The 27,998-nt window shown below is 43.2% G+C and overlaps 1 protein-coding gene across 12 annotated transcripts in view; it reads right to left on the bottom strand.

Moving 5' to 3' along the window:
• Nucleotides 1–4,997: 4,997 nt before the first annotated feature.
• The window catches only part of PCDH17 (protocadherin 17), a 143,040-nt gene continuing 120,039 nt past the window's right edge, over nt 4,998–27,998 (bottom strand). For 5 of the 12 annotated variants that reach the window (XR_014525562.1, XM_083501094.1, XM_083501086.1 and 2 more), the window contains 2 exons: nt 15,998–16,072; nt 4,998–7,606 (listed from right to left, as the gene is read on the bottom strand). Coding sequence is in view for 8 of the 12 variants with exons in the window: in XM_083501094.1 (XP_083357220.1) it covers nt 6,921–7,606; nt 15,998–16,072 (761 nt within the window). In the remaining 4 variants the exon portion in view is untranslated. Of the gene's footprint in view, nt 7,607–15,997; nt 16,073–27,998 lie in introns of those variants that run through there. The other 7 variants (XM_083501088.1, XM_083501093.1, XM_083501096.1 and 4 more) reach the window with 4 other exon arrangements.

Below are 27,998 nucleotides of genomic sequence, written 5' to 3'. Positions count from 1 at the left end.
GATAAAAGAGAAGTTCTCTTTTAGCGGAGCAGCCAAAAGCATTCTTGATTTCCTGACCAAATATGAACCCACCCAGTCACCTAATGCCAACCTTTCCTTGACATTATATGGCCGAGTTCTTGATTTTTGAAAATTTGTTAATTCACATCTTGTGCTGTCTGTTACTTAACCAGCTTTCACTTGCATTGATAATAGTGTATTATATGTATCTGGCTGACTGTACACATATGCAACAATACAATCCTCATCACTATTACCTGGCCTAAATCTAGCTGTCCAGTATTTAAGTCCATTGGGTTGCAACTCTCTTGGCCAAATGATACCCTGAGCTTCGTAAAACTTACTGGTGAGTACCCTGCCTGCTATCAACTGCTGCAACAGAACATCTTACAAAAAAGAATCATGTTTCCTCCCTTCAAACTTCTGGGTGACATCTAAATGCATACTTGGATGAAACCCAGAATAATGGAGAAAGGACACAGAAGTAATTCATGCTTCCTCTCTTGATGATTTCTTGGGGCATCATATATAATTTGTATTAAAGGACCATTTAGCTGCCACTGCAAACTGAGTGGGGAATACACTCACTCTGCCCGGTCCGTTGTCAGTGGTTGAAGAGAAGATTGTTTTAAAAATGATTTAGTACATTTATCAAATGCAATGGGTTGAGAGTTACACATTTGGGCTCAGATTCAGTACTAGTCATGATCAGGCAGTCACTTCCAACGCTTGGGCATAGAACACACAACAATTCCAATTCATATCTTCCTCCTGCTGCTTCTGCGCAGCAGCCTGTTTTTAACTGTGGGATTCCTTTGCTGGGTGGAGGCAATTACATTTCCTTCATGTGTAGCATTTCCTGTTCTTGACATTTCTAATATATTCTTGTTTATATTAATTTGCCTATTGCCAACAGTAGACACAAGACACCTCTAAAATAGCAGCCAGGATAGATAAGGCTCAGCCTTGGAGAAGTGCAACAGTCTGCAATGCTTTATGTCAGGCATAGGCAAACTCGGACCTCCAGATGTTTTGGGACTACAACTCCCATCATCCATAGCTAACAGGACCAGTGGTCAGGGATGATGGGAGTTGTAGTCCCAAAACACATGGAGGGCCGAGTTTCCCTATTCCTGCTTTATGTCCATAGCTCACTACTAGCTCCTCCTCCATGATCTCCTTTTCCTCCGCTTCATGAGTTTGACTTGCAGACAGAATGAAGGTCAAGCCCACATTTTTATTTGAACTTTGGGGGAACTACCCTTGACTCATTCAAATCCAAAGTGCAATGGCCCACTTGCAAACCCTTCACAGTTTGTAATAACAAACATGGATCTGGGAACAATAATTTTCAAACCTCCCACCTGTTCAGAAAAGCGACCTGCAATAGCAGAACGCCTAAATGGGACTGACTTGTAAGTGTGCTCAGAGTTGCAACTGCAGAAAATAATCCACGTTTCCTAAACCAAATAAGATGGCACTTCCTTGCCTTGCTACCTGGCACTGTTTTCCCTGAAGATGCCAAGGACTGAACCTAGGGCATTGCACATCTATGATTACATTATATGATTTGTAATCACACTGCTAAAGTTCAATGGGACCTCACTCCCTGTTAACTGTGTTAAAGATTACAGCCTATCTGTACATCACATCCCTAACTATATTTGAATTTTGCTCTTAATCCTATCAACCTTGTGTTTGATCACCCATATGTCTGGGGCTCTGCCATGCCAGCGGACAATGGTCGGGTGTTGGCCAGCAGCCATATTGCAATTCAAAGGCCATTTCCCATTCAGAGAGACAAGGTGACGGAGTCTGTGACTGCTCCTCTCCACCTCCATGCTTGGCCAGTGCTGGAACTATCATTCTCTGGGGTCGAGTCATAGGCTCAGGGGTAGAGGTCCCAGCTTCAATTGCTAGATAACCAGTTACAGGATAACAGGTTCTGTGGAAAATTCAACTGGAGACTCTGGAGAGCTACAGAATGGGCAGTGTGTGCTTGTGTGTGTGTGTCAATGATTTAACCTGGCATATGTACAAAGAAGCCCAGTGTGTGTTTCTTCACTTGACTACTCACTTGATCCTGTGCACTCGAGGGGTATCATGATGTGTGGCCCCATGGGATATATCTCTTGCTAGTCTTTACTGCTTTAGGATGCAGGTGGAAGGTAGACTTAGAGCTGAGCCAAAAGTCATGCGGAGAACTTGGCTTCAAAATAAGAGGCTTATAGTGGCCACTGCCTGCTTGTATATATCTGGCGGCAGTGCTAGCTACTCCCTCCAAATCATTTTTGCAGTTTTTTCATTCTTGCTGGTTTCTATGTCTTAATACTGTTTCTGTTCTGCATTATGTTTTACATTCTGTTTCTGCACACCGCTTTAATATTCTTTGAATGTAGAGCGGTTTATAAATTATGAAATAACTAAACAAATACGGAGCACAACACACTTCCACTGCAAAATGCTCACAGCCTGTTAAGGGGCATTTTTCCTAGAGGGAATTTAAAAGTTTGGATGTCCATACCATCTGCCCCTGAGTTGTACTTCTGACTGGTGAGATCCAGGGCAACAGATCTATCAGAAGCCCCCCCCCCCCCCCCGGTTGTGTGTTTTGCCTCTCAGTGTGGGAGCAGCATCGCAGCTCATGCCATTGGCATGACAGGAGCATTCCAGCTGTGGCATCCGACTGTGGTGGGGCTGATTTGCGCATCATGACCTGATACTGTGGCCATGACAGCTCTGTTCAGGCCCTTCTTGTCTGGTCAAGCTTCCTATTTGCAGGAAGGACTCTAACTGTGTTTGGTCACCTAGGCTTGTAATTCTCCTCCAGACCTTCCTGCTCAATGCAGGAATGTCAGCTGGGGAGTGGGAGGAGGCAGCATGTAGAGCACATTCATGAGCACCAAGGGGAAGGTCCATTGCTCAGAAGCAGGGCATCTGCTTTGCATCTCAGGGTTCAAGCCCTGGTTCAGGCTGGGCTGTAAGAGATGCCTGCCTGAAACCTGGAGAGCCAGTCAGTGGGTACCATGCTGAGCTATATGGATCAATGGTCTGGCCTGCTATCAGGCAGTTTCCTGTGTTTCTAAATAGGACTTGAATGGCCACAGTATCAGCCCCTGAGCAGTTTTCAGAGAACAGATCAGCATCAACTGGTAAAATTCTGGGTGATCTGCTGAAGATCTGCAAGTGTTTCTGTCTCCCCAATTGTTTAACAGAAGCAACAAAAAGGCCTTTCACTCTTCTCAATTAGGCTGCTGAAATTAAGAGAGCTGTGAGCTGGGGGGGAATTGGGAGCTGATTTTTATGTGTGAAGAACTAAGAGCTCAATTATGATCCTGAAAACAAATGGCTGTTTCATAATCTACTCTCCTGAACCACTGTTTTGCGCCTGGTTTCAGCTGGTGAACCTTGAGGTTCTACTAACAAAGCAAGGCAGGTCCTGTAAGCCTGAAGTCTTCCCAGCCTGCCTTGTGACCTCTCCATGGATACAAGAAAGAAATGCCTGAGCAGGGCTTGGGTGATTGTGTGAACAGTCCCAACAAGCACAGCCTTGCTGCTTCACCCCTTTTTTTCTGTTTCACATTTGTCAGGCCAGGAAGCAAAACAATGCTTCAGACACAAACAGCATCCCAGAGTTCTATGGTGCCTAGTAATTGACAGCTAAATTAAATAAAAGCAAGATTTCCTAAACTGAGCATTACAGCTGTGAGTCATGAGCATTGCATTACCTAAGCCTGGTAAATAAATAATCACAACTAAATACAGATAATGTGTTAAAGAGCTAGAGCTAGTAAATCACCAGTGACAGAGCGCCTTAAGGTAAATGGTTTTTTTACATTGGCAAAGGCCTTTCTGGGAAAGCTCTGCATGTGTGTGCGTGTTTATGTCTTCAGACATGTAACAGTAACTGGTTACTTAATGCTGCAACCTTTTAGAAAATACATTTTACCTCCATCACTTAACATTGCTTATACACAGAAACTAAGCTTCTACGGAAGAATTATGTTGCTGGCAGTAACTACATGTCTGATGCTCCTTTCTAAGAAGGATATTTCAGATGTCAAAGCTACACTAGCTTAGAAAGTATTTCCTGGTAAAATAATACTTTATAGCACTCAGAACAACACATTTTAGATACATAAATTGATTTGTATCAATTAATTATGAAGAGGAGCTTCAAACATCAAACATGGCCATTTTGTTAATTCAATAATGGGCTCTCGGGTAACAATTCAAAGTTGTCTGGGCCATATGGCGTTCAACATGGGCAGGAGCACATGCAGACCTCAGAATGTCACTTAGGAGACATCCAGACTCCACAATTTGTAGGTGATTTGAAAACTATATCAAAGGAATTGTCATTTCCTGCTACCATCACTTCGAGGCAGGAGCAGATGCCATGGGGAGGCAGCAGTGCCCATCTCACCTTGTGATGTTGGGAAATGGGAGGTGGTGGCAAGGTCAGTGCAGTGCAATGCACCCCGAGAGCCACCCTGGCACTCCTGCCTGTGTTTGCACCATGCTAACCTCACCACCACCTCCCACCTTCGTCTCCATCTCCCAGAAAGCAGCAGTGATGTGACTGAGCAGAGGTCAGGTGAGTGCCCCCCCCCCCACTGTCAGCTGCAAGGAGATGCAAGGAGGGTCACCCCGAAGCAATCTTAAATGTCAGGAAACAGGGCAGCTCCTGCTCCTAAATAACAGAGCCCAACTTGAGTATTGTAGGCTCATGATTCAAACACCTGTGTGATGGAAACCAAGTTCAAAGTGAGCTGTTTTCAGATACAAGGACAGGGAATTATTTTTAGTCCTATTTTGCTTTTAAGGATGTGATAACCATTGCACAACTAACATAACATCACCTCTGATACTACTCTCTCACTTCTTTAGTGGAGTGAAAAATGTGGAGTTTGAAGTAAAAGAATGGCTGTGGAGCCTGAAATTTGCCAGCCTGAAGTAAGTTTGCTTTTCACACTGAAAAATAAAGTAAGAAAATGATGGGTTCATATTTAATATTGCTGCTATGTTGCACAGTTTACCCAAAACACAGATATGGGGAACTAAGGAGATATATGAATGTTTTATGGTGCTCAGTTGTACTTACAAATTTAATTCAAAGAAAACATTAATTTTAAAACGTAGCTTTCGTAAGAATCAAATGCGGAACAGCACATAGAAAAGTGTGTGCAATGGACAGAGAGCGAATAAAATTACCAAAAATTCTAATAATAGAGGATGATAGGAGAGAGAGAAGGAGGGCTGTGAGCTCAAGCTGAAACCTCAGTCAATGTAACAGTAATTTCCAGGAAACCAGACAAAAGATTGTTTGTACCACATGGGCACCAAAGCATTTTCATGCTCCATGAACCGAAGTCTAGTATGAAACTTTGAAATATTAGGGTAATTTGAGAATTCAACCATGACTGTGATATCTAAACAGACGGCCTGTGCTCATGTGAGTGAGTGACGAAGCTCAGTAAAGAACAAGGTTCCAGGTGTTGGTTCAAGTGTAATTTTTGTTATTAAACATGGGTTGCGACAGAAGCTTCTACAAGGACTTGCACATAACCATGACTGATGGATGTATTTGTCGGCCGTTCAGTTAGCTCCATCAACTCACTCAAGACACATTTTGAACAGATTATGTACTGTGGTACTTGGTAGACCATACATTAAACAAGAGACTGCTCTGAGGCTCTGCTTCCCACACTCCACAGGGGGAAGGAAAGAAAGAAAAGGAGAGAACAAAACTCATAGAGTTTGACAGCTACTGAGGCAACACTTGCCATTTACATCATAAGCCCAAATATATTTTTTTTTGCAACACAACTATATATTAATTTAATAAAATACACAATATAGCTCTTATACACTCAACAATTTGGCTCAAATGCACTGAATCTGCAATAAATCAATAAAAATATGTCATTTGATGTAAACACATTGAATCTTCTTACATTTGCACATTTAAATGGTTTTGTGTGGATTTGTGTTGATGTCTGAAATGTTTGCACTCACTTGAGCTATTTTAGTGTCCACAAATGAATTACAAAAGGTGTTAATAATGTTAATTTGTCTCCTCTAATATTACCTATCAAAAGGTAATTATTATTTGTGATCTCATATTATGCTTCAGGTTTAAAACATACTGCTAGCCTAGAAATTTTGCTGGACACTAAAGCATTCCCCCCCTCTCCTTTCCACGTGAGTTAGTTGATGCAGGTGCAGGACAAACAAGGACTCTATCATTTCACATTTAACTTTAATATGGCATGAGCTGTGTTACTAATGACCAGAATATTTTTGCTGAACAATGTTATGGAATGGATTCTTGGGTTTCTTTCTCTTTTTTCCCTTTTTTTTTTTTTTTTTTTTGGTGGCAGATAACTTTATACAGAAATGGTTGTCACAAATGAGTGTTAATTCCTGGTGGGGCCTGGTTGACTACAAGACTTTTTGTTTCTTGGTTTCTGATTTTGGGATTTTCAGTAGAAGCCTGTAATGACCGCTGGAAATCTATCAGAGAACTATTCCACCCTGCTTTTTATGGAGTCTACACATAAACAGTGAACAACTATCAGTCCTAAAATATCAGGTTCCATTTGCCTATTTTCCCTTTATATCTTTCAATTAGATTGTCAAAGTGGCATCATTTGTCTCCCTCCTCCTTCCTTCTTGTTAACATACATCACGCCGTTCTAATGAAAGTTTGGTAAAAACGAAACCAGTGTTATCTGTGGAAAAAGATAGAGCAGTGAAAAGAACATACTTGTGGGCACTTCAGATGTTCACTAAAAGCCTTAAAGCAGCATTGGTCTTCGTTCATCCCTGTATAAATTTTAGAACCAGGGGAGATTTTTTTTTTTTTAATTCAGCAGAAGAAGCAAACAAATGCCAGGCTGTCTTTTGTGGTTTTTGTTTCATTTCCTCACAGCTACAGGGTCATTTCCCCGACAGTCCTGCAAAAGCTTGTCAATCTCCCGCACTACTTCCTCTGCATCCACTGACTCTCTCCCTAGTTCCCTGTTTGAACGGTCTATCTGCTCCAACACAGAGTCCATCTCAGCGGAGTCTCGGCTCACCCGGGAATGCACCTCAGCAAAGACCCTGGCCATCTGATCGGACGCAATGAAGGCAGCGTCTCTGGACTGTTTACTAGGAGATAGGTACTGGCTGTCACTGGCTGTCATGTACTGGCTGCTGGGGTCAGCCAAGGCTCCTGTTTTGACTTCGCAACTATCCAGCGGTCCTTTTGTTGAGGTGCAAGGCTCAATACAGGTCTTGGTTGGGCTGCTTGATGCTGAGGGAACCTCTTGGAGGAGAGGGCTCAGGGCACGTTTGGCTTTGAGATAAGGTTTCACATTGGCAATGAGAATAGTGTGCTCTCTCTTGTCTTTCCCAAATGTACAAAAAGTCTTTTTCCCCGTGGGGTTCACAGTTTCGTAAGTCTCAGTCTCAACATTAGCTTCCACTGTGGGGACAAAGAGATTTGTTCGATAATCTGCATTTTCAGCCTGGTTGGCGGCAGGGAACTGGGGCATCCAACATCTGTCAGAATGACCAAGCACTCGGCATTCATCTGTGCAATTAACACACTCCTCTTGTTCTGCAAAAACAAACAAGGGGGGGGGGAAATACAATGCTTTTAAAGTCATTAATCAGCTGCCTCAATCAGATCACAGCTTGCTTATTTGATCACTGGCCATCCTCATTACAAAAGGAATCATAATTAAAACATTTCAGGAGCATTGCATAAACCAACAAGTTGAGACCATCGATTTATTTAGAACTATTCTCAAGGCACATCAGTGGCTCTGTAGCCCAAAGGAAGCAGAAAGGGGCCTTCAGGGAGCTGCTCTCCACGGAACTGAGCTTCATCTGTAAACTAATCTGCGGCAGAAATCTGTTTGTCTCGCTACTGCTTAAATCGTTTGAGAGAAGAGCAAATGGTAGTGAACTAACTCAAGAGGAATTATCAGTATTACTTTTTAACACAAGAACCAATAGCCGAACAATGGCTGACTCTACATAAACACAAACACTTCATAAAAATTAAGCAAGCTGAGCTTTCATCTTTGACATCTCTGTTGTTTGTAAATGTTTTGCTGCATGGCAGTCATGTAATAAAAAGTGTTTCTCAAAAAGCTTCCTTTTCTAGCAAAAAACACAGGAATGGAATTTTTCCGCTTCTGCGCATTGAGTACAAGCTTGTCAAAAGAGCTATTGCAGCTCTTTTATTAGACATGAGTATGGATCGTGTAATTGGCTTTTATCTTTTTTGCTTTTGTTTTGGTAAGAATCTGTTGGAAAATTTGATTTCTGCAGCACTTACTATTAGGAAGTGCCATACATTTACATTTTCTTACAGCTGATAATATTTTCCAGTCAGATTGCTTTCTTCTCTTTTCTCAAGAATCGTTAACAAAGTGGATTTTCTTTTCTCTGCCATGATATTCTCATGAGAATTATCAAAATGCCTGGAGTTACAATGGGCAGTGTGTATGTGTGAGTGCATTTAGAGGAAGGGCGGGTGGTGTGCACATGTGAAAAATGTGTCCTGGACACAATGAACCTTCCATGAGATTCCTGCTGGCTGACCACCCAGTGACAGGAGTAAGGGGCAAGCTTTATCCCCCAAGTGCAGTGCTTTGGATTTCTTGGTAAGGCTGAATTGCAGGGATTCAGTAGCATGAGAAAAAGTAACAGGGTGGACTAAGGGGTACGGCTAACATAGGAGCTAATCCTGTCCATGGCGATCCCAGTGGAAGGAAGAAGGGGCAGGTTTTACTGTATCTCAACTGGTTGTAGCTATTCACTTTGTACCACTGGGCTGAGTGTCAGCCACTGAGCCCTGGGCCATCACCCCCCCATCTGCATTGATCCCCACTTTCATATCCATATCACGACACACAGCCCAGCCTGGTTCGGTATGCTGGTCACACCAATGTGTGACAGAACCTAGAAACTGGTTTTCAAAGGAATAAATATGAAAGAAGTAAAGGAGTAAAATAGAAAATAAGAAAGTGAACTTCCTTAACAACAACAGTCTGGGTTTCCCGAGTATTCTGTAAAACCCTGTCAATCAAAGAACAAAAAATGAACACTGAACACAATATAGTCCTAGTTAAATTACATCTAATCCCTGTTCATTTCAATGGGGACTTTTAAACACACATACATTTAACTGTCTTTGGTTGAAGTCAGTGGGACTTTTGTGCTTAACCTTGGCTGGATGATGTCCAGAGTATAAATAAGCTGATTGCATGTGTAGGGCTTTAATACTTTGCATATTATCTCCTAAAAGAACTATCATCCTTCCATATATTATTTAAGAATTGTAAAACAAAATACATAAAAATGAAAATATCCCATATAGATTGCTCTGGCCACTCTACAACTGTGTAAAAAACACAAAAATCAGAACATTACTACTAGAAACTTTCAATGCATAGATGTGTACCAAGCCAGTCTATGGATGGCAGTGATTAATATATCCTTCTGAGGACGTGGCAGGGATTCACGGAATTACCGTACTTTCTTTTCTGTGTTGCTTTTTGGCCTGACGGCTTCCACAGCAGCTCACAAAACAGTTTCCAAACTACCTAAGCCACATCTGGTGACTATGACAAACCCAGTAGAATCACTGGCATTTTTGTTTTTGAATGGCAGTCCTGCCCCCACCCACATCACAATGCCACGTCACAAACCACATCAGGAACATCCAAACCATATCCAATTATACAAGTTTTGCCAGTTAGTCCACTGCTATTAGGATTTTCTGAGCAATAATGAAGATGATCTCCCTTTAAAATACACCAGGGAAAGGAGGCAGCCACACAAACCAGACAACAGGCTGAAGGTGGAAGAGGCAGAAAACGTTTTTAGAAAGAAACTGGCTGGAAGAGTCTTTTTTGTTTTCACCACTCCCTCCAGAAAGAGTCCCCTTGTTCTCTGTGCACGTGGTCCATCCTCCCACTTCAAAACCTTACCTAAGTGACAAGGCCAGTCCAAGACATTTGGGTGTCAGCGGACAAGGGAAATCCAGACGGCATTTCTCCAAGCACACACTCCTAAAGACACATTGCACGCTCTACTGGAAACCTCAAATGGGCAAACCCCATCAAGATGAGCAAGAGCTGCTCACGAGAAGGCATATTCCTTGTTCCCTGCCTCCCCAAACCCTGGCGCAGGGGGCCTGTGCAGGAAAGGGCTTCCATTGCCATTAGAGCAGCTCTCCGTATCCCTTTCTGCCACCCAGGTCAGAGGTGCCTGCCTCCCACTCTGCCCCCCTGAATGGCGGCCCACAATTTCCCAAGGCAACCATCTCAGCTCGCCTGGTCTCATCTGCTGGAACCCACCTACGTCACTACGGCTGACTCCACTACTTTCCTCTGAACGTGTGAACTCACGATCCTGGTTTGTATTTATGCTTGCAGTATTGACTAAACGTCCACTTGAGCTACCAGGGATTCCTAGCACCAACTGAATTAAATATGAAGAGGGGAGAGTGGTTTTAAGAGGAAATAAGCACGCATTGACCTTGAAGGGAAAACCTACCCCTTCTCTCTGAGCTTTTGTCCCACTGGGTTGGGGGGAAAGAAGGGGGGGACAGGACATCAGCAGCTTTCTGTCTCTTTTATTCACCTTCCTTGCTTTCCTTTTTATGTCACATCACACAAAGCAGGTTTGAAGTATTGATTATCATATATTATAAGCTGCTCACCTCACCAGTAGCCTGCAATTTTGACTTGCTGCAGCTAGCAGACAGGAGAGAAGTAAATCGAAGAGGTACTCTTGTACCAACAGCAAAAACAAAACAAAACAAAACAAAAAAGCACCTATAAACTCAGAGTGAACTGTTACCACCCACAGCTAAATGAGTATTTATGAGAAAGTGAAATCAATTTGAAAGGTAAAAATAAATATATAAAATGGGCCCTCATCTCACACTGTGCAGCAGAAGAGGTTGGTAAGGTGATCTGCGCCATTGGTCTTTATCACAACTCAGGCCGACCTGCTTCTCTGGTTGAAAACAAACCTTTAACAGTCCAAGGGGGTACAATAAACAGCAGCAGCCTAGAGGCTTTGTCAGTCTCTGGAGGCACCGGGGTAAACAATCAGAAGCGCTTTGTGCACATTAGGGAGAGCAAATCCGAAAATAGACCAGAGAAATTAGCAGCCATAGAAAGAAAAGGAAACAAGTTACCTGGAATTAACCATGGCTGGCAAGTCATAGCAAACAGGAAAGCAGAGAAACAAGGCAGCTGCAATAGAATTTAGAGTCGCAAAACCCCAGGATGCAGCCCAGAAAATGTGTGGTTGTGCTAATTGTATACAAATAGGCAGGGCTCTCCAAGCATACTGAACATTTAAAAAAGGGGTTACAGGGTAAGAACAAACTGAAATTACAGCTGTTGAAAACTGAAGTGCACGTGCCACCAAAATGGACAAACTAGCTACCAAGAGGATAATGTTTAAGCAGAATGATGGGGAGTAAAATGGCAAACAAGAGAGGCTTGGTATAATGCAAATTATTTTTATTTTTGAAATGTTTTCAGTGTGCATGTTGCAGCTTCTATTACCTTCTGGATCAATAGGAATTCAGCTTAATGTATTGTTTATAAGGTGTAACTGAATCCAATGGAACAGAAGTGCTTTGTCCATATGATGAATGTGCTTTGTGACCATTTTACGTATCTTTGGCACTAAAATTTATTTATAGCCCCCCCCCCCCCGTTTCCTCTGGCTTCAAAGCAAATGACAACTGTTAAAATAAATCAACAAATATGCATGGATATAAAGCTAAAATTATCTCCATTTCTACTACCTAGAAAAATGTATAGATGTCACTAATTTGGAGCAGGGTTGCCAACAGCTTTTTATGATGGCTTCTGATGTAGCTCCAGCCACTTTAGATCGTGTGGGAGGGGACAAGGATGTTATCTGTCCCAGATCAGGACTGTCTTTTCTTGGGAGAAGTGAAACACTGGGCTGAGATACAAACACACAGTCCTGGAGTCCCGGAGAGCAGCTTCCCTCTCTGAACTGGCCATAACTGTCTACCTTGATGACAGTCATGTCAAGAAGCTGCTCATCAGACAATTTAGTTTCTTGAAAAAGAACTTTTTAAAAATCAGGCCTGGGGCACAGTTTATAACGGTTGGGATTTTTGAAAGAAAAAAACCCTTTAAAGTTTTTTTTCTGGAGTGCCCCCTACACCAGGGTGTCTTCAGATACATATGCACCAAATAATATCTATCTGAGGCATGTGGAACTGCTCTGAGTATTTTGAAAGTGGTCTTTCTTAATCTGTGAAAGTGGATTTAAGAAAATCATGAAATGAAATATGCCTCTTCAGGAATCAGACAAGCACTTTTCCTTATTCCTTGCCTTTTAGTAATTTGTTGCCCATTCCCACAGTTTACATAACATGTTTAAAATAAACCATATGGGATCAGTTCCCTGGAGAATGAGCAGCACTGTCCATCCAGATTATATTATGGTTAATAATTCTTATTTTTGACAGCTTTTGTTGCTGCCACAATAGTGTCACAAAACCTTCTATAATTCATATCGAAATCTCTCTCTCTCTCTTTTGGAGGGGAGCAAATGCCTGCTGGAAAAGGAGCTGTTATCACAAGGTAAAGTTGAAGGACCCTCAGACGTTTAAGTCCAGCCAAAGGCGATTTTGGGGTGAAGTGCTTATCTCCACTTTCAGGCTGAGGGAGCTGGTGTTTGTCCACAGACAGCTTTCTGGGTCATGTGGCCAGAAAGACTAAACCACTTCTGGTGCAACGGGACACTGTGATGGAAACCAGAGGACACAGAAATGTCATTTACCTTCCCACCACAGAGATACCTATTTATCTACTTGCACTGGTGTGTTTTCAAACTACTAGGTTGCCAGAAGCTGGGACAAAGCAACGGGGGCTCATCCCGTCCCGAGCATGGATTCGAACCACTGACCATCTGATCAGCAAATCCAAGAGGCTTAGTGGTTTAGACCGCAGCGCCACCTGCGTCTGTCCAGGTATCTATGGGGGGAGGGGGCAGAAGAGGAAGGGATTCTCCTGATGAGAAGGATCAGCTAAAGTGCTTCTTTTGATGCTGAATTCATCTTTAATTACAATTGATCTTGACATAAATAAGCAGAGACAAACAAATAGAGTTTTATGTTGAAGCTCCACGTTATTAAACAGAGCTCTCTGGAATCTACATATTTATATTGGTCTAGATGGTGTTTTCAGCTAGGGAAAGCAATTAGGAGGGTTAGATTAGAAAACTGATTGGCAATAAATACAGAACAATTCCTGCCCCCTCCAGGGGCCTTGCAGTCTTTTTTCTGTATAAAACATTCTGTCTCTGCTAGGGCTAGCCCTATATATGCAAGCCCTATATATTTTGGTGCCTGAGGCACCAGATCCCACTTACCCTAATTAATCTTGGGGAAGTCTGCTTCACAAATGGCATAAGAATAGATTGTGCTCCTGCGGGATTGTGTCCATCATGCACCAAGTCTGTCCTCCACATTCCAGCTCTGAATGACAACCATATTCTGCCTTCCCTTCCTTACTGAGAGGGTTGTCTCTAGATAGCTCCAACTAGCCAAGGATTGCTACCATTGCTCCTTAAAGGAAGATGTATAGCCATATCTTCCTTTAATGTGGCCCATAAACTTCTTGCGCTTCTACCATTTATAATGTGTGACATCCATATTATGTTTCCTGGGAATCACTGTTGCCCCACACTTTCCCCTTCCTTAATCCAGATTATCCCTACGCAGCAATAATCTGTAGAGGAGGAGAAAGTTCTGATCAAACCACTGCCAATGGCAAGTGGGTCTTTGCCTCTCCTTCCCCTTTCTCCCATGCTTCCCCTTCCATTTCTGTTTCCATCTGGGCCCCCGTTTATTTCTGGATGTTGTCTCAATTATTTCTTTCTTCTTGCCAGAGCTTATTCTACTGGAGCTTCCAAGCACCTTATGTCATCTTTTTCTTGCACACTTGTGTGGTATTTCTTTGGCAGGTGATCTGTGGGAGGTGGCAGGTGTTTCGTTCATCCCCCTTTTTCTGCGCTCAGCTGGAAACTGTATTTTGCATGTCATACATTTACTACTTCACAGTTTAACATTTCTTTGCAGAACCAGAAACAATGAATATTTTTAAAAAATACTTCCTCAACCTCACTTTTTGCTATGTGAGGGGCAGAGGTTTGGAGGTGGGTGGGGTCTTGTTGGATGATCAGAGTTTTGTCCCTTCCTTTAGCTAAACAGTCAATGAAATGTTTGAAATGGATGCTAATGGAGGAGGAAGAGGTGCTTTACCACATTTGAATGGTTGGTTAAAAGCTACTTTTGGGTTGTTGCTGTTGTTTTTTTAAGGCTCACTATTGGCCCCAAAGTTTTACAGTATATTCCAGCATATTGTTTTGTGCATAAACTGATCCATGAAAAAAAATCTAAATCATTTTTGCACTGTTTCTGCGGGGAGAAAGTTGCCATTTTTTTTCGATTTAGAATCAAGTTGAGATGAACCTGAACTAGCAGCAAAAACCCTACATACTCCATTTCAGTAATTAAAATGGCAATTTCAGATTAAACAGAAGTAGCTTCTGTGCATGTCTGCATTCATGCCCCAGGAAATTCCATTTTGCACATTTCCTGGGAGGATTTTTTTTGGGGGGGGTGGAGTTAAACAATCCAGAACATGTGTTTGGATGTTGAGTGAGTAGTGCATTCCCAGTCTGATCAAAACAGAAGGGTGTGCGCTGAGACAAGCTTGAGGGGAAAAACAAACAGGATGCCTACAATGTGTGGTCATGGAACTGTCAGATTTTTAATTGCTGATACATGTGCTTAGCTCTCCTATTTGGACAAGAGACAAGTTGAACATGGAAAAAATGGATTTTATGCTCAATGTTACATTTTCAGAAATCCCAAGAACCATTTTTATTACATAAAAGTTGCTTTGGGACGGTTGAATAAGTGGCAAGGAAATGGGAGAGAGGATGCTTAACTCTTTCAATGGCCAGTATTTTTCTGCTTTATCTCCCCCCTCCAATAATCTGTGCCCCCCCCCCGTTAAGTTCCAAATACACTTTTGCAAGTACAAGCAAGCATCTGTAATGGTACCATATGAGGGAGGGAAAGCAGCTGACATGGAAAGGGTTAATAATGCAAAGATGCTCAGTGTTGCTTTGCTCTCTCCCATTCAATGACTCCCCCAGTGGTATGGCTGTAACAGCCACCCGCCCGCCTCCCACAACAATTGGGGGGAAATTAAATGTGTATCTATGTGGTGTTTAATTAGGCCTGGAAAGGGTTAAGGGAAGATATTTCAACATGAACTCAGGATGCATTATTTCAAAGGCAGTGAAGAGCTGATGGACTAGTAGTGGACCTAATTCTGGTCCATCCCAGCTGGGATGAACTGCATAAACAAGAAGGTTATTTAAAAGGGTCAGAGCTGCTCTTTACTCCCCATCACATGAAAAAACCCCTTGTACATAAACTGCTTCTGAGAAATCTGAGTGCCAGTTCAAACACAACCCTGTGAATGAGACTCCCTGTGGCCAGAAGCCTCTGGGTGGGAGCTCTTGGGTCTGGACACAGCGATAGCCGCTCCTTGCCCTGTGCAGCACAGCCACTCGCCTGCCGCTCCTGCTCACTTACCCTCCTGCAGTGTCAGGCTGCTTGAAGCAAGAGAGAGAAACAAGAATGTCTCTTGGTTCCTCTCTGCTGTTGCAATAAATAAAACAAAAAACTGAGCTCTGACGGACGATGAGCAAGCAAATGATCCACACTTGGAGCGAGCTGGCAGCAGCGCTCTGTGGGTGGCTGTAGCAGCAGTCAGAATTCCTTCTGTTGTCACCCAGAGGCTTCTCTCCACACTGAAGCCATTTTTAGGCCTCTGGTAGGAACATGGACATAGTCTGCAATTCTGACATTAAAGTTAGAGTTAATATATTCATGCAAGAAAAATAAAACAATGGTTGTTACCTGAAAATTTTCCTTCCTTACAGCGGGCCGGTCCACAGAGCCCAACAATGGGTCTTTGGCCTCTCCCTTGCTGTTCTGGAGGAAAATTGGAGCTGTGAGTTATAAAGCAGAAAACACCCTTCGTGCCATACTCCCCAACCACCCGCATTATGCTTGCTAAATTTTAAATGTTCACAGCTGAAATCTGTGCCCAAAGCAGGTTCAAAGCTGGACCCTCTGAAAGACAGACATGCGCATCCTTGTTCTCTTGGCCCCGCAGCCTGGTTACCCTGCCCCCTGCACAGGTAAGAGGTACAAAAACCACGAAGGCCATAAATCTGTCAAGCACAGAATAGTGAAAATACTAACAACATACCCTCCAACATTTCTCTGGTGAAAACAGGGGCACCCTATTCCACCAATCATCATCATTACCACCATCATTTTACTATTTCTTACCCCGTCCCCCATCTGACTGGGTTGCCCCAGCCACTCAGGGAAGCTTCCAACATATATAATAAAACATTAAACATAATAAACATAATAAAACACCTTCAGGTGTCTTCTAAAGGTTGTATAGTTATAGTCATGGGGGGGAAAGTAAGTGCACCCTCTTTGAATTCTGTGGTTTTACATATCAGGATGTAATAGCAATCACTTGTTCCTTAGCAGGTCTTAAAATTAGATAAATACAACCTCAGATGAACAGCCACACATGACATATTATGCTGTGTCATGATTTAGTGAACAGAAATAAAGCCAAAATGGAGAAATCATGTCTGAAAAACTAAGTACACCTTTACTGCTTCCATAGGAATTAAGAAGCTATGTAGGGGCTGCTAATCAAATGCCCTTGCAAGTGTGCCCACCTCTATAAGAGCCAAAGTTTTGGCAGTTTGCTGGTCTGGAGCATATAGGTGTGCTTTAACACAATCCTAAGGAGGAAAGATGACACAAGGCTCTTAGAGAAGCAGGGGGTGCTGCCCATGAAACTGGGAAGAGTTCTAAGGCCATCTCCGACCAATTTTATGTCCATCATACTACAGTGAGAAAGATTATTCAAAAGTGGGAAACATTCAAGGCAGTTGCCAATCTTCTCAGGGGTGGACGCCCCAGCAAATTCACCCCAAGGTCAGACCTAAGTTAGCATGTTAAATGTTAAGGTTCATGACAGTACAATTAGAAAAAGATGAAACAAGTATGGTTTGTTTGGAAGGGTTTCCCGGAGAAAGCCTCGTCTCTCTAAAAAGAACATGGCAGCACGGCTTAGATTTGCAAAGTTGCATCTGAACAAACCACAAGATTTCTGGAACAATGTCCTTTGGACAGATGAGACCAAAGAGGAGATGTTTGGCCATAATGTACAGTGCCACATTTATCAAAAACCAAACACAGCATATCAGCAAAAGCACCTCATACCATCTGAAGGAGCGTCTCCACCCCCATCATTCAGCCTGGAAACTGAGATCCAGCGCCGAGGGCCTTCTGGAGGTTCCCTCACTGTGAGAAGCCAAGTTACAGGGAACCAGGCAGAGGGCCTTCTTGGTAGTGGCGCCCGCCCTGTGGAACGCCCTCCCACCAGATGTCAAGGAAATAAACAACTATCTTACTTTTAAAAGACATCTGAAGGCAGCCCTGTTTAGGGAAGTTTTTAATGTTTGATGTTTTATTATATTTTTAATATTTTGTTGGAAGCCGCCCAGAGTGACTGGGGAAACCCAGCCAGATGGGTGGGGTATAAATTATTATTATTACTATTATTATTATTATTATTTCAAGTACGCTGGTGGAGGGCTGATTTGGGCTTGTTTTGCAGCCATACAACCTGGGAACCTGGCAGTCATTGAGTCAACCATGAACTCCTCTATATACCAAAGTATTCTACAGTCAAATGTGTGGTGATCTGCTCAACAGCTGAAGGACAAGGATCCCAAGCACACCAGAAAATCTACAACAGAATGGCTGAAAAAGCACAGAGCCAAGGGGTTGCAATGGCCCAGTCAAAATTCAGACCTCAACCCAACTGAGGTGCTGTGTGGGACCTTAAGAGAGCTGTGCATAAACAAATGCCAGCAAACCTCAATGAACTGAAGCAATGCTGTAAAGACAAATGGGCCCAAAATCCTCCACAATGATGGGAGAGTTGGAGAAGGTCCTACCACAGCCATCTTTCCCATAGGGCTAGGTGGTGCATCGTGCCAGGGCGCCGGCCTCTCAGGGGCTCCCCAGCTGCGCGGCTTTGCTGGCGGTCTCACCTTTCCCTGCATGCCCACCAGCTGCGCCCCGCCAACCATATGGCTGGTGGACTTGTAGCTTCCCTCCCAAGCCTCCTCGGGAGGAGAGCGATCCCCACAGAGGCTTAGGAAGGAAGCTGTGCCCCGCTAACCATATGGCTGGTGGGCGCACAGCTTCCCTCCCAAGCTTCTGCGGGGATCGCTCTCCTCCCGAGGAGGCTTGGGAGGGAAGCTGCACTCTCCTCCCGAGGAGGCTTGGGACGCGTGCAACTTCACTCCCAAGCCTCTGTGGGGATCGGTCGCCCTCAGCGTCATGGGGGAGAGTTGCCCCCCACGATGGCTGGCAGTGCGCAGCTACAGCCACCCCAACACTATCTGTGGTAATTTGGGCGGATATTTGCACCCCAGTGCCACATCTGCTAAAGATGGCCCTGGGTCCTACAGAAAACAAATACTTCATATTACGTCATGTTATTGCTGCTAAATGTACCCTACAAGCTATTGAATCATAAGGTGTACCTAGTTTTTCATACATGGCTTTTCCATTTTGGCTTTATTTCTGTTAAATAAATCATGACACAGTGTAGTATGTCATGTCTTGTTGTTCATCTGAGGTGGTATTTCCCTAATTTTAAGACTTGCAAAGGAACAGATAATTGTTATTATGTCTTCATATGTAAAACTACAGAATTCAAAGAGGGTGCGCTTTCTTTTTCCCATGACTGTACTTATTCCCTTGGTTTGAGAGTCACATAACTCCATACCCTCCAACATTTCTCTGATAAAAATAGGGTGGTCCAAAGGAAAAGCGGGACAATCCAGGATCACATCAGAAACCAGGATGGCTTCTTTAAATTTGGGACTGTCCCTGGAAAACAGGGAAACTTGGAGGGTCTGTAACTACTGTGTTTCTTTTAAGGACACATTCATATATAACTATTCTTCAGTGTGTTGGTCAAAACAAGTAGGACTTACTCAGTGGATTTACAAATGCTTATTAAGACTTGAGAGTGGATCCATTACATGGAAGGGGGAAATATCTGGAAAAAGTGGGGTATTTAACATCTTGGTCTGCATTCAAAATCCCCTGTAAAGCAGGTAAATGGACTGAATAAAAAAATAAATAAATTGTTGTGTGTGTTGGCTGAGCTGCAAACAAAAGAGTTCCTTCACAAAGAGAGTACCATAAAAATATGGAGTTTTGAACTGGCATCCCAAGCAAGAGGGCAGCTCCAGGTACCCAAGCATCTTAGAACCGGCGATCAAGTGTCAAGTCAAGGTAACAAGCAAGTTAAGAAGCTGAGTGACTGGAGGCTAAGTGCCTCCCATTTAATTAATTAAGGCATCACTTAAACTTTAGCAAGGGCACAGTCAAGGTGTGCTAGAAGATAAATCCCCTCAAATGAGATCACCTCTCAACTTCATTTTTTACAAAAGGATAAATTTTTCAGGAATGTCAGGGGGTTGTTCAAAACTTCAAGAACAGAAGCTCATATAGAATATATTCTACAGAATGCCAGGGGAGTGGGGAGGACAAACAGGACCAGGAGAATGCCAGCATGGCTAACAAGCAGAGTCAGGGAAGCTATTAGAGGCAGGAATACTTCCTCCGGAAAATGGCACTATAGTGGTACCTCGGGTTACGAACGTAATTCGTTCTGGAGGTCCATTCTTAACGGGAAACCATTCTTAACCTGAGGCGTGCTTTCGCTAATGGGGCCTTCCACTGCTGTGTGATTTCCGTTCTCATCCTGGGGCAAGGTTTGCTACCAGGAGACCTACTTCCGGGTTAGCGGAGTTTGTAACCCGAAGTGTTTGTAACCCGAGGTACCACTGTACTCTTGTTCAAGAGAGAACAAAAGAGGAACACCAACTTAAGTAAAAGAAATGCAAGCAGTTAACAAAGCATGAATGCAACACTTCCCTTGCAAAACAGCACAGAAATAGACATTACAGTACACTACTATTATATCAAATTCACCGATATGAATTAATTCTGTTCAGTCTAAAGGCTAAACTACATGTGATATGGGGGATCCATGACTGAATCTTCTTACCCCTTTACTTCAAAGTAGCATGGGGAGAAGGGCTGGTAATTTAAATGGGAAATCATGCTGGCAGTTCAAAACTGCATACACACACACACACATGCAGACAGAGATGGCATTTAGGGAATGTCCCTATATTTCAGAGCACATATGATATTTAGGACCGATATCTATGGTCCTTCACTGGCTCCACATAATGTCTTTATGGTACAGTAGATGCATGTCACAGACATGAATTCAGGTTTCAAAAAAGTCTGAAATGAGTTAATAACATTGGTAAAACAAGTAACCACAATGACTGCTGTTTAAAAAGGGCAATTTAAATCTTTGATATATGCAAGCGCAAGCCTTTGAATTGTCCTTTGCCCTCTTCCTCAAAATACAAACCAAACCACTTATTTTAGCTAGAGGATTTTTATCAGGATGTCTCCTTCAATTAGAAGATGTATTTTGGGATTAAAAATAGAACTGACATAACTACTTGTGGTAGGGATTTGTTTATCTGCATGGCCCAAGGATAGTTTAATAATGACAGATAAATGGAATGCACTTCTGCAGCATCTCAGGAACATCTCTGTACTGCTTCAAGCTAGTCTTTTGGTTCTCCTAGCCTAGTGCTGTGGCTCTTCAGGGTTTCAGATGTGAAACAGGCCATTGATTTGGGCAGCTATGCAAGGGACACTTGGATCACATAAAACATTGGGTGTACTTGCAGTAATAGTAATGGTGTTTGTTTGTGGCAGTTTCTGCCATTCATATTAAGCGCAGACATATCTGCCAGTATCAACAGCAAGATGTGTCACTGGAATGGTGAGCGCCCTCCCCAGAATTGTGGCTTTGCACCACAGGAAAATAGCCCTGGCTGAAGTGAGGTACTTACACAAGGAGAACATGCACAACAGCTTTATGCAGTAACTGCATGATCCCCTCGACTATGCCAACAGAAGACAAAGTCATTACCAGATGCGGAATGGATGGAGCTCTGGAGATGGATGCAACCATGGCACTTCAGATAAATGATAAATGGCATCTAAGCTCCCTATCCGAATTATGGCCAGTTTTTCCAGCCAAACCTTGACCCATATGCCTCTTTCATTATGTCCACATGTCTACAAATGTCTGCTGCAACAAAACTATGTTTGCGCTGTAAAAGCAAGATGAGAGACTATTAATACGTTGGGTTCCAGGAAGGCAGGTGATGTACCAGAGACATAAACATCAATACTCCTGTAATGCAAGCAGTGGGATTTATTGCGGTGACCATTTCACTAAAGGTCACCATAAGCCTGCTCTCCCCCCACCTTTTTTTTTACTGTTAGATGGATCTGGTAGACAAGACAAAATCCACACTGAATGACCTGTAGGAAGGTTAGGAGGTGTAGGAAGAGTCGTCACCTGCCAATTCTACTCTTGATTATCAGAAACACAAAATAAAAACTTAAAATTCTGTTTGAAAACAAATCGGTCTCTTACCAGGCAACCCAAACCATATACAAGTGGACACATCTGTTCATCCACCCACGTTTTGCCCTGGGCTCGGCTCACCACTGGTGCCCAGACCATGGAAAGTTGCCCATGAGGGAATGTGGTCATTGGGCTGAAACAGGCTTCCCCACCTCTGCTCTGCATTCCTGTGACAAAAGTGGGAGGGGCAGGGACTTCTAAACCTCTTTATTTGTCCCTCAGAATTCTCCCTAGGCCACACCTCCTCTCCACAGGCCACGCCCCCTCACTAGCCCTGCTTGAAATGCAGATGTCTTGCTCAGATGTCACGCCTCCTGCTTGTCTGGGTGTGTGAGCGTGAGCAGAAACTAGCATGCCATTTCCATTCCTTGCTCCACCCACTTTTGCCATTGGCCCCCTCCAGTGCTGCCATGTGGCCCTTGGAAAGTCACCCAGAATGGAATGTGGCCCTCAGGCTGAAGAGTAGCCTCACCCTTGTAGGCCTCCTGAGCAGGCCAAGTCCTCAATTGACTTTTTTTATTTATTTATAAAATGCAACATTTTATTTTATTTGTTTTTGCATTTCTGCGGACCTCACAGCTCCACCATGAGCATGCTGCTGTTTCTCTGCAGTTTTGGCTGTAGCTGCCATCACTACCTGAGTTCACTATTAGAAGCCGTGCTTCTTGAGCAAGTTATGATAGTCAAAAGCCAGAGGTGAACTCTGCATTCCTCAGTGTAGGACAAGGGCTTTAAGTTTGTTTTCACTGTAGTTGAAAGGAAAAAAAGAAAGTGATTTCTGTGCACCACAGGAAAGACTGGAAACTGGCAGAATTTCTTTCATCCAAAAAGTTTGTGAATCGCTTGCCCTCCATAGTGATAATGATGTATTAGACCAACATTCCCAGCAGGTTCATTAGTGCTTGACCAGATGGCATCGCAAACTATGACTTTCCAGATCCACTGAATTATGCTTCATTGAAAGCATTATTACACCCAGGTGAGAGATTTCCTGGATGAGGTTAGATGGCTTCTGTCTGGGTTATGGGAAAATCCATGTTTTGTCCAAAAGCTGAAATGCTACAAGTCTGCCCTGGCTTTCTGCCTCTCTTTGTTTCTAGGTTAGCAGATCACTCCATAGCCAGGAACTTGGTGCTCTCTTTGTCTGGAAAGATTTTAGGGCCATAATAAAAACCCTCTGCTTGCAAGGCAATTGAAATACTCCCCACACCCCACCCCTCGGAAACCCAGTCATGCATCCGTAAGAAAAAAATCAGTAAGGTCCTAAATGAAGTATGAAGGTGCCTCACAGTAACTCAGTCCTAGATAACCACATGCAAAGCAATCACACAACTACTGACATTTTACAAGTGTTTTCTGTAGTCTAGCTTAATAAATGAACAAGCTGCTTTTTCTATTTTAAACTAGTCAGATGATCACTGCATTTTCATGTGTGTTGTTGGTATCTAGGATTGCCAACTACAGCTTCTAATTCCCCGTGCACTTTGAAACATAACATGAAGTGTCTGTGTTGTTCAGTTCTTAGTAGTTTTGTTCTCCTTGAGCTTCTGGACCAAACTGGGATGCCCTCTCCTTCACCCCAGGGTTCCGCACTGACCTGTTAGCAGGCACAGAGGTAATTCTCCTCTCTCACAGTTGGTCAGCACAGTGCCTACAGATAATAGCTGCCACGGGAGTCTCCATTATCAGGATGATACAGGGTAAGTAGAAAGAGACATAGAGAGCAATCCAAACCCACGGTTTGCTGGAATTAGCAGAGTTTGAAATAGGCAGCTCTCCATCCGAAGTCTTTCATCCTGGCTCAGATGGAGAAAAGTGGAAATAAGCTGTCTGGGCCAAGGCCAGAGTAAGCCCTCCAAAAGGGGCAGGATAGAACAGGGGCAGACTTAGCCCTGCCCCAAAATCCTTCCAGCTCAGTCGCATGATCAAGACACCTAGCAGAAGTTTCACTGGCAAAAAGGATGGTGTAAGTCAAGCTCTATTTTAAAGGGTTATTTTCCCTCTGCCAGGCTCAGCCAGCAGTAATCCCCACTTCTGAATGGAGTTTGCCCTGGAAGAAGGTGTGGGGTGGGGGAAAAGCACACATATGCTATGCCCCAAGTGGAAAACCCAAGTGTGTGGGAGGGGGGGGAATAAGGAAGACAGTAAGGGTCTCCATAACTTGCTCCTTTGTTAGGGTTACCAGACATCCCCGTTTCTCAGGGACAGTCCCAGGATTTGCGAATAAGTCCCCGGACAAATTCCATCCCCGAAATATCCTCCGATTTCATCTAATGTCCCTGGGAAACGCAGCAGCGGCAGTCTCAGCAGCCCGGAGCAGTTGGCTCTGGCTGGCTTCAGGAGCTGCTGGGAAGTCCCCATAGGATGGTTGTGCAGGGGCTCAAAGATGCAGCTTCCGGGCTGCCTCCACCTTCCCTGACGCCAGCAACTTAGCTGTGAAGGGAGGCTTCATGCTGCCTATCGGAGCAGCCTCCCAACTCCTTCTTTCGTGCAAGAAATAAAACACTGCTCCTGACAGAAGCAGAACTCTTGCATCCAAAGTTTCTTTTTCAGCCTGCCTAATAGTATCCATATGCATCAGCTTCATATTTTTCATCTCTTAACTTTCAGACATGTAATTTAGCTACACAGCTGCAGTTTAAAAATTATTTCTCTTTCTACCCACCCTCCCACTGCAGCCGCCAGTCTTCTCTCTCTCTCTCTCTCTCTCTCTCTCTCTCTCCCTCCCTCTCTCTCTCCCTCTCTCTCTCAAGTGACTCTGTGCAGTTCAGCTCAAGACAAATGCACGCCAGCCAATTTGCTGCTACCCAGGGAAAATGTTAGAACATAAAAACATTCCCTCCCCTCAGCTTCAGAAAGAGCCTACGGCTCAGGGATGCAAGTATTAGTAAATCTGATGCCATGCATATGCTCCTATTGCAAGTGCTTATAGACAGACCTCTGGCATCTGTCTCTCTGTGTTAAAACAGGCTTAATTGTAATAATATCTCTCTTCTGGATTCTGAGCACACAACACTACAAAACCGACTATGACTGATACCATGGTTAAAAATGTTTTCTTTTTGGGGGGTGAATATATCATCTGTGCATTTTAATGAGCTGAGTTAATGATTGTGAGTCACGTGTATGACTCACATGTGTGTATGAACTTAACAGTGCCTAGTTTATTTTTTGCTGCTTTTTAATTTTGTTTTACAGATTATAAATGTTGTATTGATTTAATAATCATATAATGTGTTTTGCTTTAATTGTGATGTTTAGCTTATTTTTTTAGTTATTGCCTTATTAACAGTGTTTTGTAAATTGTAATGGATGCTTTTGTAGATGTTCTATTATGTTCTAGTTATTTATTATTCGTAAGCTGCTTTGGGATTCATTTGAATGAAAAACAGCATAGAAAGATTTTATAATGAATCAAATAAAATCTTCTGCAAGATCTGAACAGTGAGTTTTGCCCAGAAGCCATGCTGGAAAGGAATCCTCTGCTGCCATCACACCCTCCAGATTGGCTTCCTTGCAATCTGCAGACCTCATGACCCTTGAAGAACTTCAAGCATGATGGTTTACTGCCCTGATCTCAATGTCCCATTTTCACTCTTGGCTCCCTCAGTAGCTGTTGCTTCCCTTTCAGGATCACATTGTGGGGGAAGCGGCAGACTACAATATTGGCCCAACTGTGAAAAGATCTGCAACAGTGACTGCACACTTCTTGCTTAAGGGAAGGGACAGTTTTTTAGGAAGCCAGAGGTAAATGGTGACCATGGGCACTAGTCTGTAAGGAAAGGGGACTCATCTGGGCCAGAAGGTCGCACAGTGAAGGTGAACCAGAGACTAGATGCAGAGGAGCATCAACTGGTTGGAATCAGAGCAATAAATCTGGGCCTGAAGTCATGGCCAGCCATGCCCGTCCATGGAGTCCACACATTGAACCAGAAGAACAACATGTGAGGTGGTGGTGGTGGGGTCGTTTGCTATCCTTGATTTGCCAGCAGGTGTGGAGGGTAGGATAGCTCCTCACATCTAAAGAGAAATTCATTATAAGAAGTTTCTGTTTTATCACAGCCGTTCTGGGGCAACCCAGTCAGATGGATACATATAATTATATCATTACCACCGCCACCACCACCACCATTATCTTTGATCTTCATTCTTGTGCCATATAATGATATTTTAAAATAATCTATTTCTTGCTTCTGGCAAAATCATATATAAAACCATATATAAATGAGCTGGTATTTAAATGCGGTGTGGGAAACCTCTCTGAGAAAGGTCACTGCTCTCAGCCAAACATTCCCCCCCACACACACACTTCCCCCCCAAATCTTAGAAATGGTGTTCCTCAGATGGAACCTTTAAATGTGCCTTGAATTACACTTTTGGCAAAACCTGGCAGCAACTCAGGGAAATGTGGAGCTCTTTGTACTGAGACATTTTTCGCTGTCATGCTGAAGCTTTCTAGCGTTTTTTCCAAATTCCTCTCAGATGTTTTGCCTGAGGACAAACTTCAAATTCATTACAAATTTCAGTGTTTTGGTAGCAAATCTAGTCTTTGAGCTGTGCCACAGGGCTCTTTGATATTTTCACTGGAATAAACTAATGTGAGTACCTCTATGGAATTTAAAAAGAAGAAATTTTATTTTCCTTGATTTAACAGTGGAAACTGTTCACAGTCTCTTAATCAAAATTAATGCCTAGGAAATGTTTCATTCAGTATTCTATTCCTCATTGGTTCCCTCCCCCCCCATTGCTAGTTCTCTTTCCTTCACACATATAATCTCTCATCAAATCTATGTGGCAGCAAGAAGAGAAGAACGGAGCTTTGCAAATCTGCAAACAAGTGTCTTTAGGTGACTGAAAAAAGTTTATGGAATATTACTTGTCAACAGAATGCAAAACTTGGATAGATTCGTGGGGGTAGTTCACTTCCTGGCTGAGTAAAAAATAACTGAATGAAGAAAATGTAAAGTATAATATTAGACAATTTGTGACCTAATCTTAGTAATATAATTTGCTTTCAGATAGGACAACAGCATTGGCAATTGCTGTTCATTCAGACCAGCAAATTTACACACATCCTTCAGAGGTATGACCCCTTTCTGCAAGAAAGAATGAAAATGGTTGAAAAGCTGACATCCAACATGAATTATAACAGCAGAGGCTGAATCTTCTCAAGGTCTTTTATTTTACAGAGCTTATTACTATTCACATTCTTACTCAAGTCTATAAGCTGTAAAATTCTCCCTTCTTGTAGCAATAACTCACTTTCTAGAATGACACCTTGTACTTTCTCTCTCCCTCTTGCATGCGCGCGCGCGCACACACACACACTGCGACTTTCATTGTTATCATTGCTCAGTGTAGCAGTCAAAACATAGTTTTCCACATCCTTCCATTTAATTCTACCATAGAACAATAACAATACATTCTTTAATACACCTATGGAGTTCTTCTAAGGGGGTTGGTTCCTGTACCTTCTTTGCTTTCCTCTAAGCTGAGGCAAGCCTCTTTCCACACAAGAGGCCAGAGCAAGTAGCCACACACTGTGGTCATGCAGGGTCTGTGAAGGACTGCCCTCAACGTTTAACCTTTAGCCTTTCAGCTTGTGGCCCATCAAGCCAAACAGAGCCACCAGTCCCCTCTTGAACACATGAAGCTGCCTTGGAAGGAGCCAGGCCACAGGCCCATCCAGTTCAGTGCTACCTTCTGAGGCAGGCTGTGGATTTCCAGGGCATCAGGCACAGGCTGTTTCCAGCCCTGATTCTTTCTTTTACTCTGGGAAGACAAGGGATTGAAGTGAGGGCCGTTTGCATGCCAAACATTCACCCCCATTTTTAACACTCCTATGCAGACACGAAAGTCAGAGCCTTATTGACAATACAGCATCATGATCAGATACTGTACTGCAAGTAAACTACTGTTCTCCAATGGGACGTGCATTGGCTTCGCTAACTCACAACGTTAAGCCAATCTATGGCACAAAGTAGGACTGCAGCTTCTAATTTGCTCCCCTCCCCACACACGACTCCCATGCTACTGTGTCATGACTGGGCTTAGGGCTATGTGTAAACTTAGGTTCATGATTTGTCTTACAGCCAACAAACCAGGAGTAGTAAACAAGGTTTGTTTTGCACTTACCAATCACGTTCTTTTGTGGGAGACACAAACTAAAAGTCTGGGTTCACACATAGCACTAAGTCATGGCTCAGATCCCGGTTGCGCAGCAAGGGGGGAGCAAAGTGGCCACACTTTTCTGACTGTGAACCAGTACACTTGCTC

Source organism: Podarcis liolepis, assembly GCF_965112155.1.
Source record: "Podarcis liolepis genome assembly, chromosome: 4".
In the NCBI taxonomy this organism is placed as follows: domain Eukaryota; kingdom Metazoa; phylum Chordata; class Lepidosauria; order Squamata; family Lacertidae; genus Podarcis; species Podarcis liolepis.
Note: the sequence above shows the minus strand (reverse complement) of the source record. Positions and strands in the feature narration are given on the sequence as shown.